General features: G+C 51.0%; 2 protein-coding genes across 2 annotated transcripts in view; one reads left to right on the top strand and one right to left on the bottom strand.

Annotated features, from left to right (window-relative positions):
- Window positions 1–13,605, top strand: part of LOC139684145 (uncharacterized) — a 1,342,464-nt gene that overhangs the window by 40,585 nt on the left and 1,288,274 nt on the right. Inside the window, 2 exon segments of the mRNA XM_071579746.1 lie at window positions 3,622–3,804; window positions 3,889–4,209. Coding sequence (XP_071435847.1) covers window positions 3,622–3,804; window positions 3,889–4,209 — 504 coding nt within the window.
- Window positions 1–13,605, bottom strand: part of LOC139684146 (uncharacterized) — an 800,710-nt gene that overhangs the window by 138,536 nt on the left and 648,569 nt on the right.

Below are 13,605 nucleotides of genomic sequence, written 5' to 3'. Positions count from 1 at the left end.
CCTGAACTGCCTACCAGAACCCCCAAACTCTCCCCAGACCCTGCAAAACCACCCCAGGGCCCCTCAAAAGCCTCCCAGACCCCCCAAACCACGCCAGGTCTCCAAAACTGGGATCTCAAAATGACAACTGAAACAGGGAGAACTGAAGCTGAGTGAGACACATGGGCAGGCCTAAGAAGCAGGAAAATGGGATTTATTGATTGTTTTCTTTCTAGAAGCTGAAAGGGGCCATTTGGGGATGATGCTCTTGGAAAAGGGAATGGTGTGAGCGAGTGAGGGGTGAGCACAGTTGGGGGAACAAGCCCCAAAGGGGCTTTGCTTGAGGAGCCTCCCTGGATGGTGGAAACTCCTGGGATCCTCCCATTCCCCCACATGGAGGTGCCTGGCACAAATCTCCTAAAACCCCAAACCATCAAAATTTGGCTAAAACCCCCTCCAAAGTATGAAAATTAAGATGAAAGCAATTCCAACCACCAAGATTCACCTCCCAAAAACCCTCCCAAAACTTTGCTCTCTGTGGTCTCTCCACTTTGGGGCTCTGGGGGTCCTCGCTGGCAGGCTGTTGGGGGGTGCCTTATGTTTTGGGGTCCCCTCTCTGGGGTTCTTCCTTTTCCAGGCTGATGGAGATCCCGGGAATTTCAGGGGTCTGACTCTGTGATCTGACCCCTTTGGGGTTCTGGAATTCCCCTCTCTTCAGGGTCCCACTCAGGACTCCTGAGGGTCCCAGGGGTACTTTTGCCCCTGACCCTCTGCTGTGGGTGCTTGGGAACCCCCTGGGACCCCAAAACAGGGATTCCAGAGAAAGGGCACCCTCAGCAACCTGGAGAGAAAAGTGCCTTTGGAATCACCACCCTAAGCAGAGAGTCAGAGGAGAAGCTCCACTATCCCCCAGCTCCATTATCACCCCTCTCTGCTCCCCATCTCCAGAGGTCACCAGGCATTTGGTGTCCATAATAAGCTCCAAACTACCAAGAGTCAGGCCAAAAACAACCCTCATCAACCTCAAACTTGCAAGACATCAAGATTCATCCAAAACTCTTTTCAAAATATGGAAATTAACCCAAAAAAACCCTCCCAGAAGTTCCCCTCCTCTGGTCTTTTCAGTTTGTGGTTCAGGGTCCCCCCCTGTCTGGGATGCCGAGGGACCCACGTGTATTAGGGTGGGTGGGTAGACCTGTTCCATTTCAGTCCCCTGGGTAGACCTGTTCTCCCTGAGACCGCCGGGTAGTCCCATTCTATGTCTGATGGGTAGACCTGTTCTCTCCCGGTCCCCTGGGTAGACATGCTGTCTCTGGCACACCTTCTCTTTAACCTGCGGGCCTCCCTCCCTTCTCTGCCCCTCCACGGGCAGACCTGGCGGCGCCGGCGGATGGGTAGACCTGTTCTCTCAAAAGCCCGTTGCTCACAACGCCTCCCAAAACTGCTCTGTCTGCCCCGCTGGGCCTCCCCTGCTGATGGAGGCAGCAGGGCCGACCCAGGAAGATCACCAGGAGAAGGGCAGGTGACAGCCACGCTCCTCCTTTTCCTCTTCTGGTGCTCCGAGTGCACACGAGGAGGTTTCAAGTCAGCAGGAGAACAGGATGGGAAAGAGAAGGGGCCTCCAAACTCCACAGTGCCCCCTCTGCCCCACCAAGGGCCATAAGGGCTGTGCCAGGGAACACGAGAGCCGGGATGGGCCCGGACAAAGCCCCTGAGGGCACCAGGATGTGCCGCTCCTTGGAGCCCGCGCTGGGGCTGCCGCGGGGCGGGGCCGGAGCTGCACACAGGGATGGCAAAGGGCCCCGACAAAGTGCTGCGGGACCCCCGAGCCGAGCCCCGAATAGCCTGGAGGGGCTCTGGGGGATTGGTTTGTGTTCGAGGGATGGTTGGGGCTTGAGCGACCCCAAAGCTGAGCTGGGAATGCCCCTTGGGGGCTATTGGGGTATCAGGGTGGTGTTTTTGGGTGTCCCAGTGTTGGTTCCTGGCAGAGCCCCTTGGTGGGCGGGGGGATGCGGAGACCCCCCTTGGTGGGGTTGGTGTGCCTGTGTCAGGCCCTTCATTGGCAGGTTGGGGAGGGGACCTCCCAGTACACATGGGACCCCTAGACCCTGAACAGGGGAGCCCCCCCAAACCCCAAAGTGGAGAGACCAGAGAGGGGGAACTCCTGGCAGAGCTTTTTTTGGCTGACTCTTGATGTTTTGCATGAATCTTGTGGGTGCAGGGGGGTTGGAATTTTCAGGGGGTCACAGGGCCAAGGAATGTGGGCTGTAGGGGCTTGGAGAAGTGGAATGGGGGGTCCAGGGAGACTCTGTGCTCAGGAAAGGGGTTTCAGGGGTCCCTGATGTCGAACAAAGGGACTCATGGGGTAAGGGCACCCAGGATAGCCAGAAAAAGGGGTTCAAATGAATTCCCAGTGCCCCATAAAGGGGAGAGTCTGTGGTCTGGGAAATGCAGGAGTGGGGATCCCAGAGTCAAGAAAAAGAGGGGTGTGGGGACTGCAAAAGGTGGGATGCCAAGGAAAGGGGGTGCAGGTGGATATTGGTGCAGGATAAGGGGGTGCAAGGGCTCCCCGGTGCCTGGGAATGTGGGAACAGGAGGGGCTCAAGATGAAGAAAAAGCAGGACTGGAGGTGGGGAAAGATTATTGGGTAGTGCAGGGGGTCCCTGTACACAGAAAGAGGAGTCCAGGGGGTGTCAGGTTAAAGGAAAAGGGAGTGTGGATTCTGAGAGATGTGGGATGTGTGGGAAAGGGGGATCATAGGGATCCTGTAGTCAAAGAAATGGGGATTTGGGGGCTGGAAAACCAGGAATGGGCAGGTAGGGGGGTCCTGGACCCCCGGCAGCCTGGAGAGGGTGGGGACCCTTGAGAAGCAGAACCCCCAGTACACAGGAGACCCCCAACAGCCAGGACAGGAGGGACACCCAGAACCCCAAAGAAGAGAGGCCAAAGACAAAAAACTTCTGGAAGTGTTTTTTGGGCTGAACTTTGTTGTTTTAGAGGTTTTTTAGGCCACGAGGAGCCCAGTGATTTCTAGAGATGGATTGGGGCAAGAGGAACCCCCAACGCATTGTGCTCACACCTTCTTTTTTCCCCCAAAATACCAGGATTTCTCCTTTCCAAAGCTTGGCCAGGTGGAGGAGGAGGCTGCGAGGAAGAGGACGATGCCCCGGGACCCCCAGGCAGGTGAGGTGGAAGTCAGTGCCCATTTGCCCCTCTCTTGTGCTGCATCTTCCAGCCCAGCATGGCCCCAGCTACAGGACAACCCCGCTGCCGACGCCGTCCTTCCGGGACCGGGTTTGGGGGGATGTCCTTGGCCTTCCCTGTGGGCCGGAGGCAAATGCCCTGCCTGTCCTTGTTCCTTCCTGCCCCAGGCCCCGAGCTGAGCACGGGGAGCACGGAGGACAAATCCCCCCAGCAGAACCTGGTGGCAGAGGCCACTTTGAAGAGCTCTACAGTGCAGGAAGTCACCGAGGAGAAAAAGCCACGGAGATCCCTCAGGAGGAGAAGCTCTCAACCGAGTTTTGGGTCCTCTGAGCAGGAAAGAGGCACCCAGTGTGGGAAAGATGGCCAGAGCGTCAACCAGAGCTCTGACCTGGGGGTGCAGCAGCAGCTTCAGAGCAGGGAGAAGCGCTACAAATGCTTGGAATGTGGGAAGGGATTCAGCTGGAGCTCCCACCTGATCCAGCACCAGATGATTCACACTGGGGAACGGCCCTACACATGTAGGGAATGTGGGAAGTGCTTCAGTCGGAGCTCCACCCTGATCAGCCACCAGATGATCCACACTGGGGAACGTCCCTACGAGTGTTCCCAGTGTGGGAAGCGGTGTTGGACCAGCTCAGATCTCCTCGTGCATCAGCGCACACACACAGACGAGAGGCCCTTCTGCTGCACTGACTGCGGGAAGAGATTCAAACATAACTCCACCCTCATCAGCCACCGGCGGCTTCACACCGGGGAGAGGCCTCACAAATGTGGGGACTGTGGGAAGAGCTTCATCCGTAACTCTGAGCTCATCAAACACCGGATGAACCACACTGGGGAAAGGCCGTTTGAGTGTTCCGAGTGTGGGAAGAGGTTTCAGACCAGCTCAATTCTCCTCAGACATCAGCGCACACACACAGGGGAGAGGCCCTTCTGCTGTAACGACTGCGGGAAGAGATTCAATCGGAACTCCACACTCATTACACACCGGAGCATCCACACTGGTGAGAGGCCTTATGACTGTGATCAGTGTGGGAAGAGCTTCACCCGGAGCTTCACCTTGACCAAACACCAACGGACCCACCAGTGAGGGAAGCCCCACGAGTGCCCTGACTGTGGGAAGAGCTTCATCTGCTGCTCCATCTCTATCACCCACATTCCTTGTGACTCACATTACGAAGACCCCTGGCTGGTGGTCTCCACATCCTCCTGATTCTCCGTGGGCACTTGAATTAACCCAGGGGGAGGAATATCCATGGTGTCATGGGTTTAGTTAGGCCCAGATTTAGGCTTTAGGTTTTAGAGCAAGGCCTTGGACAATCAGCTGACTGGAGCTGGGTCAGCCCAGCTGACTCCTACTGGCCAAGTCTATTTCATCCCATATTCTGACATCATCTCAGATAGAAGAAGAGAGGGAGGAGGGATTTTCCTTCTTCTTCTTGCCGGATGAGCAAGAAGTTCATTGGCATTGCAGAGCTCCTGGGGGGAGACCAAGGTACTGGGGAAGTTGAAATTTATTACCTGTTTGTTCTTGCTACCCTTTATTCTTAGTCTGTAGTTTGTATTTGATTTGGTTTCTATTTTATTTTCTGTTTAATATACCTTGTTCTGCTGAACTATGTCCTGTGTTTTGGTTTTTGGGGGACAGAAGAGGAGACTTTGCCTCTGAAATGATTACTTGCCATTTTGCTACGTCAAAGCCATCACATATGGGGACACAGACTGAAGTGGGAAATTCATTGGGAAGGGGATTTGCTGACTTTTTACCCTAAAAATCTCCCCTGCTCCATACCCTGAGTTTATCTTGTGGCCGGAAGGAATCCTGAATGGTGTTTCAGAACTTTTCTAAACTCAATAATTCCATAATTCCAATTCTCTGTGGTTCTCCCTTTCTGTGGGCCACCCAACCCAACCCTATGCACATTCACAGGATTCATTTTTTTGTTTTTTTTTAATTATGTTTTATCTATCTTCATCCCTATAAAATCACCTGATATAAGGATTAAAATAAAGAATTTGAACAGAGACATCTAAATTTCCATCATTCTCCTGGGAATTGGGGAAGAAATTTATGGTTTAAAGGGATATTCAGGAAGATTTAACGGTTCTGTGGGGATTTGGGAGAGTTTTCCCCAAAATCGGAGGTGTCCAGACCTACTGACATTTCTCCATCATTTTGCAGTCCAATATCTGAGAGGGATTGATCTGTCAGCTCATAACACCTCAATCCCACCCCAAAATGGCTCCATGCCAACTTGAAATGACTCAATCCCATCCCAAAATGGTTTAATGCAACTTGAACCCACTTAGGGGGAGTCAGCAGCAGGAGAAGGGGTGCTACAAACCCAGGGAGGATGGGATAAAATTGGGAGAGCTTGGATGCAAATTGGGAGGGTTGGGATGGGACTTGGAGGGGGATGGGTTGGGGATTGGGAGACAAGAGATGGGGTGTGTGGGAAAAATGAGGGAGCTTCTGGGGTGTGCTCTTGTCCTGACGGGCGTACTGTGAGGGACTGTGGGGGACATGTGACATCAGGCCTTGGAGTTGGGCCCCACAGGGAGGGACACAGGGATCTCTTTTTGAGGGGATCCTGCTGCTTTGCATGAATTTTGGAGGCTATAACCATCTTTTGGGGGTCCCTCTCCTAATTTTCAGTGGCTGGAGTGAACCCCTCACATTTTGGTGGATGCTGAGATAGCCTCATTTGGGAGTTCTTTCTGCTGTTTTAAACCATTTTTAGAGGCTCTTGGGAGTCCCCCCCCTTATTCTGGGGGTTGCAGTTACCCCTCTGGCACCACTGGTGGCTGAGGGGGATTATAATCCCCAATTCTGAAGTGTTACAAGTGACTTGTGGGGAATCCAGTTTTGGTGGACATCCCACCTGCAGGAGGGTGTCCCCCCTTCCTGGAAGGCTGCTGGGGTGGGGCTGGGACCCCTCCCCACACAACTCACACCATGGCCACCCAGAGTATTTCTGGGGTGACAGGGCTTCTTCATGCACTGGGACCAGCCCAGCCGGTGTCACAGAACCCCAGAATGTGCTGAGTGGGAAGGGACCCCCAAGGATCATGGAGTCCAACCCTCAGCCCTGCACAGGCCCATCCCCAAGAGTCACACCCTGTGCCCCAGAGCATCATCCAAACCCTCCTGGATCTCTGTCAGCCTTGAGGCTGTGCCCACTGCCCTGGGGGGCTGGTCTGTGCCCACCACTCGCTGGGGGACCAACCTCTTTATAAGATCCAACCTAAGCCTGCCCTGGCACAACTGCAGCCATTCCCTGGGTGCTGTCTCTGGTCCCCACAGAGCAGAGATCAATGCCTGCCCCTTCTATGCCCATGCCAAGAAAGTTGTACCTGCAATGAGATGTCCCCTCAGTGTGCAGCTGAACACACCAAGTACCCCCAGCTGCTCCTCACATGCTGCCCCTGCAGGCCCTTGCCCATCTTGGTGTCCTCCTTTGGACACTCTCCAGTGGCTCAATCTCTTCCTTCTGTTGTGGTGCTCCAAAGTGTCCCAATATTTCAGGTGAGGGAACTGCCAGGGCTGTGTGATGTGGGGCCTGAGGGTGCCCAGGGGCCACTGTGACACTGCAGGGCCTCCTGAAACCCAGGGGCCATTGTGACACTGCAGGGCCTCCTGAAACCCAGGGGACACTGTGACACTGCAGGGCCTCCTGGAACCCAGCGGACATTGTGACACTGCAGGGCCTGCTGGAACCCAGGGGACACTGTGACATTGCAGGGCCTTCTGGAACCCAGGGGACACTGTGACACTGCAGGGCCTCCTGGAACCCAGGGGACACTGTGACATGGCAGGAACGAGGGGACTTTGTGAGAGTCAGAGAATCACCAGCCCTGCCCAGCACTGGTCAGCAGCACAGAGGGGCAGTGGCCGCCCCTGGTGCCACAAGAGGAGCCCAATTGGGCCTCTGTGTGTCCAGCAGCAAAGGCAGACAGACACACACCCATTTAGAAGAGGCAGCTGCGGCTGCTCCTGAGTGTACCCAGCAGGGCAGAGAGACAGAGGCTGCACAGGAGGAGGCAGATGCAGCTGCTCCTGGTGACTCCACAAGGGACCGATTGTAGGAAAGGGAGTTTTAAGGCTGGCAGATGTGAAGTTAAATTTCCTGAACAGGAACCCTTGGAGAGAAGCAAAGGACAACTGATCTTCTGCCACTGGCAGGCCCAGGCACCAGAACACCACAGACTGGTTGTGTTTCCATGTGTGTATTCCTCTGTCTGCTCTCACCCTCCCAAACCCCCCATAACTGCTGGGTCTCTTTTCCATCTGCAAGGAGGTCGAAAGCCCTGAGCCATCCCCCCATGCCTCCCCCATGTCTCAGAGGTCACCAGTTCCCCTGCCCCTGCCTTGAACACCAGTCCCTGAGTCCATATATTGTAACATGAGATTTCAATAAACAGCTTTGCTTTGTTTGAGCTTCTGATTGACCTTGTGGTTCATTCCTGTGGAGACTCAGATCCATCATGACAAATGGAGCCCAAACGTGGAGCCTTGGGAAAGATCCCCCATATTTAGGGACTTGCCTTGGTAACCCCGACAGGGCAGGAGAGACAGGAATGACATGAAGTCCCTGTCCTGGTGATGGGCAGCAGTTCATCTTGGGAAAAAGGCATGATTGGTGCCTGTCTGCTGGACAGAAGGTGATCAACTCTGGAAATTGGAAGAATCTCAAAGGGGAAATAAACATGACTGAATTATTTCTAAACAGCTCTGAAACAAAATGATTCAGTAACATGATCAGTGTCTAAGCCAGCTTGTGAAGCCAGAGCCCTGAAATAGCTGAAAGAGACAGAGCGCAGCTAAAAGAGACCAGTACCCCATGAAAATAAAAACGTGTTTTTGAAGCCAGTGCCCTGAAACTGCTTATGGCCAAAACCTGTTTGATGGGCCACAGCTGAAATAGTTACAAGAACTGGAGGCTCTCCCGCTTTGTGCTTTGTTTTTCTTTTTTTATTCCTTTGGGTTTTTTTTAGTTTTTTTAGTTTAGTTTTTTTTTTTTAAGGTAAATCCCTGGAAGTCTTTTAACAATGCACTGTATGGTGTTGGGGAGAAACATTATGGAGATGAGATCTAAGCTGTCTGTGGAGCAGAGGAACGTGCTCTGGATGATGAGGTGCTGCTTGAACAGCATGAGCTCCAACTAAAGGACTCTCCTTTCCAACACTCCCTGCTGTGGGCACAGCTGCCCTCTGAATGTGCTGCTGCCAGTGATTGCAGCTGCCCAGCAAAGGATGCAGCAGGAGAAGCAGCTGCACCCCCCCGTGCCGCTGTCACACGCAGCGTTCCTGCCCGGGGTAGAGAAAGGCCCAAAGAGCAGCAGCCCCTGCCCTGCTCTTGCCGGACCCCCCTGCAGCCCTTCCCGCCTGGGGCACAGATGCCAATGGGTGGGATGGGGGCGGAGAGAGGCCGAGCCAGGCAGAGGCAGCGCCGAGCCCGGCGCAGAGCAGAGCGGAGGATGCTGCGGGCGGGGCCGCCGCCGCCAGCCCCGGGGCCGGTGCCAGAGCCCGTGACGGTGCCAGAGCCAGTGCCGGTGCTGGTGCCAGAGCCTGTGCCAGTGGAGATGTCGGTGTCAGAGCCCGTGCCGGTGCCGGTGTCAGATCCGATACCCGGCGGGAGAGCGCCCCGCTGCCCCTGCCCGCTGAGCCCCGGCCCGGCCAGGAGAGCTCCGAGCAGCCGCCAGAGCGCAGAGGCGGAGATGGCTCCCACAGCAGCACGGACAGCCCCCCCAGCGCTGCCGCCGCAGCCCCAGCACCCAGCGCAGCACCGCCAGAAGCTGCAGGAACGGCCCGGCCCAGCCCGGCACAGCCGACAGGCACAGAAACCCATTGGCAGGAGCGGCCAGAGATGCCGAACTGGGACAGCCACAGATTCTGATCAATAGCAATGCTGTCGGGTTAACAACTGGTAATACCTTATTATGGATATTGATTTAACTCATATTTAGTTAACTATGTCTTCACCTTTATCACGATGTAACAAAATATCATAACCCTTTCTAGTAAAAGGAATAGTGGAAGCTGTTTCATGCCAAACCAAACTTCTGTGCCTTTTCCAAATAGTATTAAAATTGAATATAAGGCTTACTCCTATTAAGAGAAGGGAAACAATAATGCCTTTAAGATAAAAGCTTTCAACAAGCTGCAAACATGTCACCTTTCTGTATCTCAGTTTCTAAGATATTTTGTAGCAGTCACGCTCTAAGACAGTGTCGTGCTGTAGGTTTAATATTCCAGTTATTTATCAAATAAATTCATGATTTCATTTTATTCTGTAAAGTTATGGCATAGAAACACACAAGTCTGCACTTTTGTAAAGTATCATTATTGTTCTTAAAGCCAATGTTTTTGTATCTAAAAAAGGTCTTAAATATCTAAACCAGTATAATTTTTGATGTGCAAATTATCCGTCAGATGAAAAGTACTGTCTAAATTTCAAGTTGCTTTCCAAACCTCTGATGTTTTTAAAGCTTTTTCTAACCATTTGAACACCTACTGCAAATAGCAATAATTGTTAAAAAGTTGAAATTCTGTTTAATACCTTTGTTCCTAAGCTTATTAGTGTTTTCCCTGTTAACAATTCCCTTCATGGTGTCCTAGTTCAGCAGGAGGGACCAGCTAACCCTGTGTGGGGGTGATCAAAGCTGTGTATTCTACCCCCTCTATTCATTCCCCAAGGACAATGGACCATTAGCAGCAGCTGCCCAGGGAGTCATTATCACTTCACACCCAGCCTGAGGGGGGCGGAGCTGCTAATGGGCCATCAACAGCTCAACACCCCCTGGCTCCCAGAGTTAATCACCCATTGTGTGAGTCCCCGCCCAGGGGGAGGGACTGAGAGCTCCCTGAGGGTACATAAGTGGTGGGTAAGAAGACCTTGGGTACTTCTCGTCGGATCCAGAGCAGCAGCAGGACCTTGACAGGAGGAGATCCCCGCTCTCGCCCAGACCACAGCCCTCGCCTGCACCAACAGGTTTTTCTTTTCCTTTTGCTCTGGACTTGGGGGAACCACAGGGGTCTCAGCACAAGGGCAAACAAACCCCCTTGGGTTTGTGCCCCAGGACACTGGGTTATACTGCTGGGGTTTTGTGAGTTGAAAACAATTTCCCTTGTGTGTCAGTGTTGTTATTGTAATATTATTATTAAATTTTAGCTCTGACTTATAATCTCTCTCGTGGTGATTTCATTTCCCCTGCTGGTTCACCTTTAAACCAGCACACATGGTATGAATGAGTGTGTTGTTCGTTCCTTTTACTCCTACCTGCATTAACTATCCGTGTTTCAATGAGTTTCTCTATAATTTACTGCACTCTAATGGCTCAAGGAGAAGCCAACACTGGAGTTGTGGTGTTGGGAAGTGGTGAGACTCCTGCAGTGGCAGCTGAGGTGACTTGGCTGGGAAGGGTCACACAAAGCTCTCTCCTCACTCTCTCCCTTCTCGGCCTGTTTTCCTCAAAGCTGCAGCACTTGCAAGTTACATTGGAGTGAGATGTAAATAATGGATAAAATCAGAATTTTAAAATGATCAACAGTTCTCTTACTGGAGATCATTAATGGAACCTTCACACAATTGGTAAAACACATATTTAAGTTGTCAAGTACAGAAATGACACTATTTTTATAGAATTTGTTAATCTTTAGCATTCAGTACTAGCAATTGTTTTAAGCTTTTGTTTGACCAAGTAATGATAATCCAACCAAGCAAGCAAATTCAAAGGTAGCCTTACTAACCTTTCTCTAAATTATTGATATCCATGACAGGAACCAATACAATGGAAGTTTTACAGATGTAATAACTTTTGCTGAGTGTTCAAATAATCATGCCCTGTATTTTTATGGATCCACACCCAGCAAATATCCAATGATACCTCTCTTATTTGCCATGCAAGAACAAGAAAAAAGGGGCAGTATTTGCTTGTATGTGTATGAAAGAATTTTTGAACATTAAACGGAACATGAAGGAGAGATATGTCCACGTTTTAGAAAATTATATTCTTATCAAAGCAGCAACTCAAGAAACAAGGAAAAGTGTGAGGTGAAGACAAGCACAATTTCTCATTTCATAATTATAAGACACAGCAAGTAAATTCCTAAGGCTGTTTTGAGTGATTGCATGAATGGGGGCTGGCCTGGATGGATGTGTGTGAGTACAGGAATCATGTATGGATGTGACTCCTGAATGCACTTACCCCACTGACAGAGCCACAACTCCCCCATCTATGCACAGGGACCCACAGACAAAAGTACAGAGTTATTCATTTGCAGAAATACTTATATAAACTTAAAGTTCAAAGTAAGCAGAAACCCTAAAAAATAACTAAAGCTATTTGTATGATTGAGACTATTAATTTATAAGTCAATTTAATTGAAAATTTTATGGATAACATAATTAAAGATTCATAAGAATAAATTCTGAATGAAACAGTGATCATTTTAAATCAATACATACAGGCTTTAAGGACTCCAGAACCCTTTCGATGACTTGTTTATCTTGAAACCCTAGTTGGAAAAGCATTTATTCTGGTATTGATGGGTCTGGTATTAATGAGTCTGTTTCCATTTTTGTATTATGCTCTGAATTTTTGTTTATTGTCTTGTATGCAATGTATGAATTATTGTAAATTTAAAAGTTTCAGTTTTTCAGGTATAAAACAAGAAAGGTCGAGATGAAGGAATGGGAGTTTTGGAGATGGCAGATGTGGAGTTAAATTTCCTGAACACCAACCCTTGGAGATAAGCAAAGGACAGCTGATCTTCTGCCACTGGCAGGCCCAGGCGCCAGAACACCACAGGCTGTTTGTGTTTGCATGTGTGTATTCTGTCTGCCCTCACACTCCAACACCCCTCACCTGCTGGGTCTCTGTTCCCTTTGCAAGGAGGTCAAAGCCCTGATTCACCCCCCATGGGGGAGGTTATCAGTAACCCTACCCCTGCCTCAGTCTCTGCCTCTGAGCTCTGTATATTGTCATGTGAAACTCAATAAATTACCTCCCTTGGCTTGAACTGCGGATTGTCATTGTGGTTTGACTCAGGGGGAGCCTTATTCCTCAGGACAGCAGGGCACTTGCCCAGCCAGTTTACAGCCCCTGTGCTGCTGCCCAAGAGTCCATGCACAGGGAACAAATAGCATTGGGTGGTGTCCATGGCTTGCCAAACAGCAACCAATTCAGCCAAGTGGCTGCTGCCTCCTTCCCCCTCAGCCACCAACTGTGTGTGTGGGGCTGCAGTGAGTGCTGCAGCTTTCCAGCATGGTCTGCCACGGCGAATCCCTGCCCTGCCCTCAGGAAACCATGCTGTTTGTTTCTGAGTGTCTGTGAGCTGATTGGAGGGCTTTCCCCACTCACCTATTTGATAGTTGGGCATGTTGTGGGTCCCTTGGTCAGGCTCGGTGTGTCTTTGACTCACTAACTCTGGTGTTCTGACCTCTGTTCAAACGGAGCCTTGTTTTGGGTAACTTTGTTCAAAGGCTTAAGTGGCACTGCTAAACCAGGTACATGTGACCTCCAGCACCCAACAAAACTTAAAAAGTGCTGTACTCCTTTCTTATCCTCTGGATTGGGCGAGGTTTGAATACTGTCAAATGCTTCCTCTAAGAATTTTTGAATACTGTGTGTCCATTTAATTTCCAAATATTTGATTTCTTGGGCTGGGCCCTGTATTTCACTGGGATTCACTGCCCATCCCCAGCACCTTAACAAGGCAAGGATGGCATCCAGTTGTTGTTGCAGCTGATGCTGATCAGGTCCCTGTACCAGGATACCATCTGTGCCCTGAAGGATCTGTACCTGGGCAGGTGCAGTGTGTTGTGCTCCAGTGCAGTGTGTGGCTTGGGGACAAAAGGCAGGGCTGTGCTTGTAGCCCTGGGGCAGATGGGTGAAGGTGTCCTGGTTCCTACCACATGGAAATGGGAATGGATCCTGTGCCCTGGATGGAACTGGAATTGAGACAAATGCATTGGCTGCATCAATAACAGTGTCCCCTGTCCCTGGATGTGTCTGGGGGTGGGGCACTGATGTTGCAGTTTCAGGAACAGCAGCACTTGTGGGGGGTGTCTGTTTGTTCACTGCCCTGGAATCTCCAGTCACCCACCAGCTGCCACCCGAGTCCTTCACAGCCCAGACAGGGCTGTGAACAGGAGAATGTGCATGACAGACACCACCTGCTTGGAACAAAGCATTGACAGTTGCTTTGATTTCTGCATCTCCTCCCAGAAATTTACACTGTTTTATGTTTACAATTTCTGTAGCTGTGGGAATGTTTGCTTCTTGTTGTGTAAGTCCCACAGTGACAGCTCTGGCATGGAGGCACTGTGTGGCACCAAATTCCTGATATGTACCTCTGATTTCTGAGGATATACCTCATAATATATGTATTTATATGATGTATTCACTGTTTGAAGCAATA

The sequence above is a fragment of the Pithys albifrons genome, chromosome 32 (assembly GCF_047495875.1).
Source record: "Pithys albifrons albifrons isolate INPA30051 chromosome 32, PitAlb_v1, whole genome shotgun sequence".
Lineage (NCBI taxonomy): Eukaryota > Metazoa > Chordata > Aves > Passeriformes > Thamnophilidae > Pithys > Pithys albifrons.
This window is presented reverse-complemented; position numbering and strand designations above follow the sequence as displayed.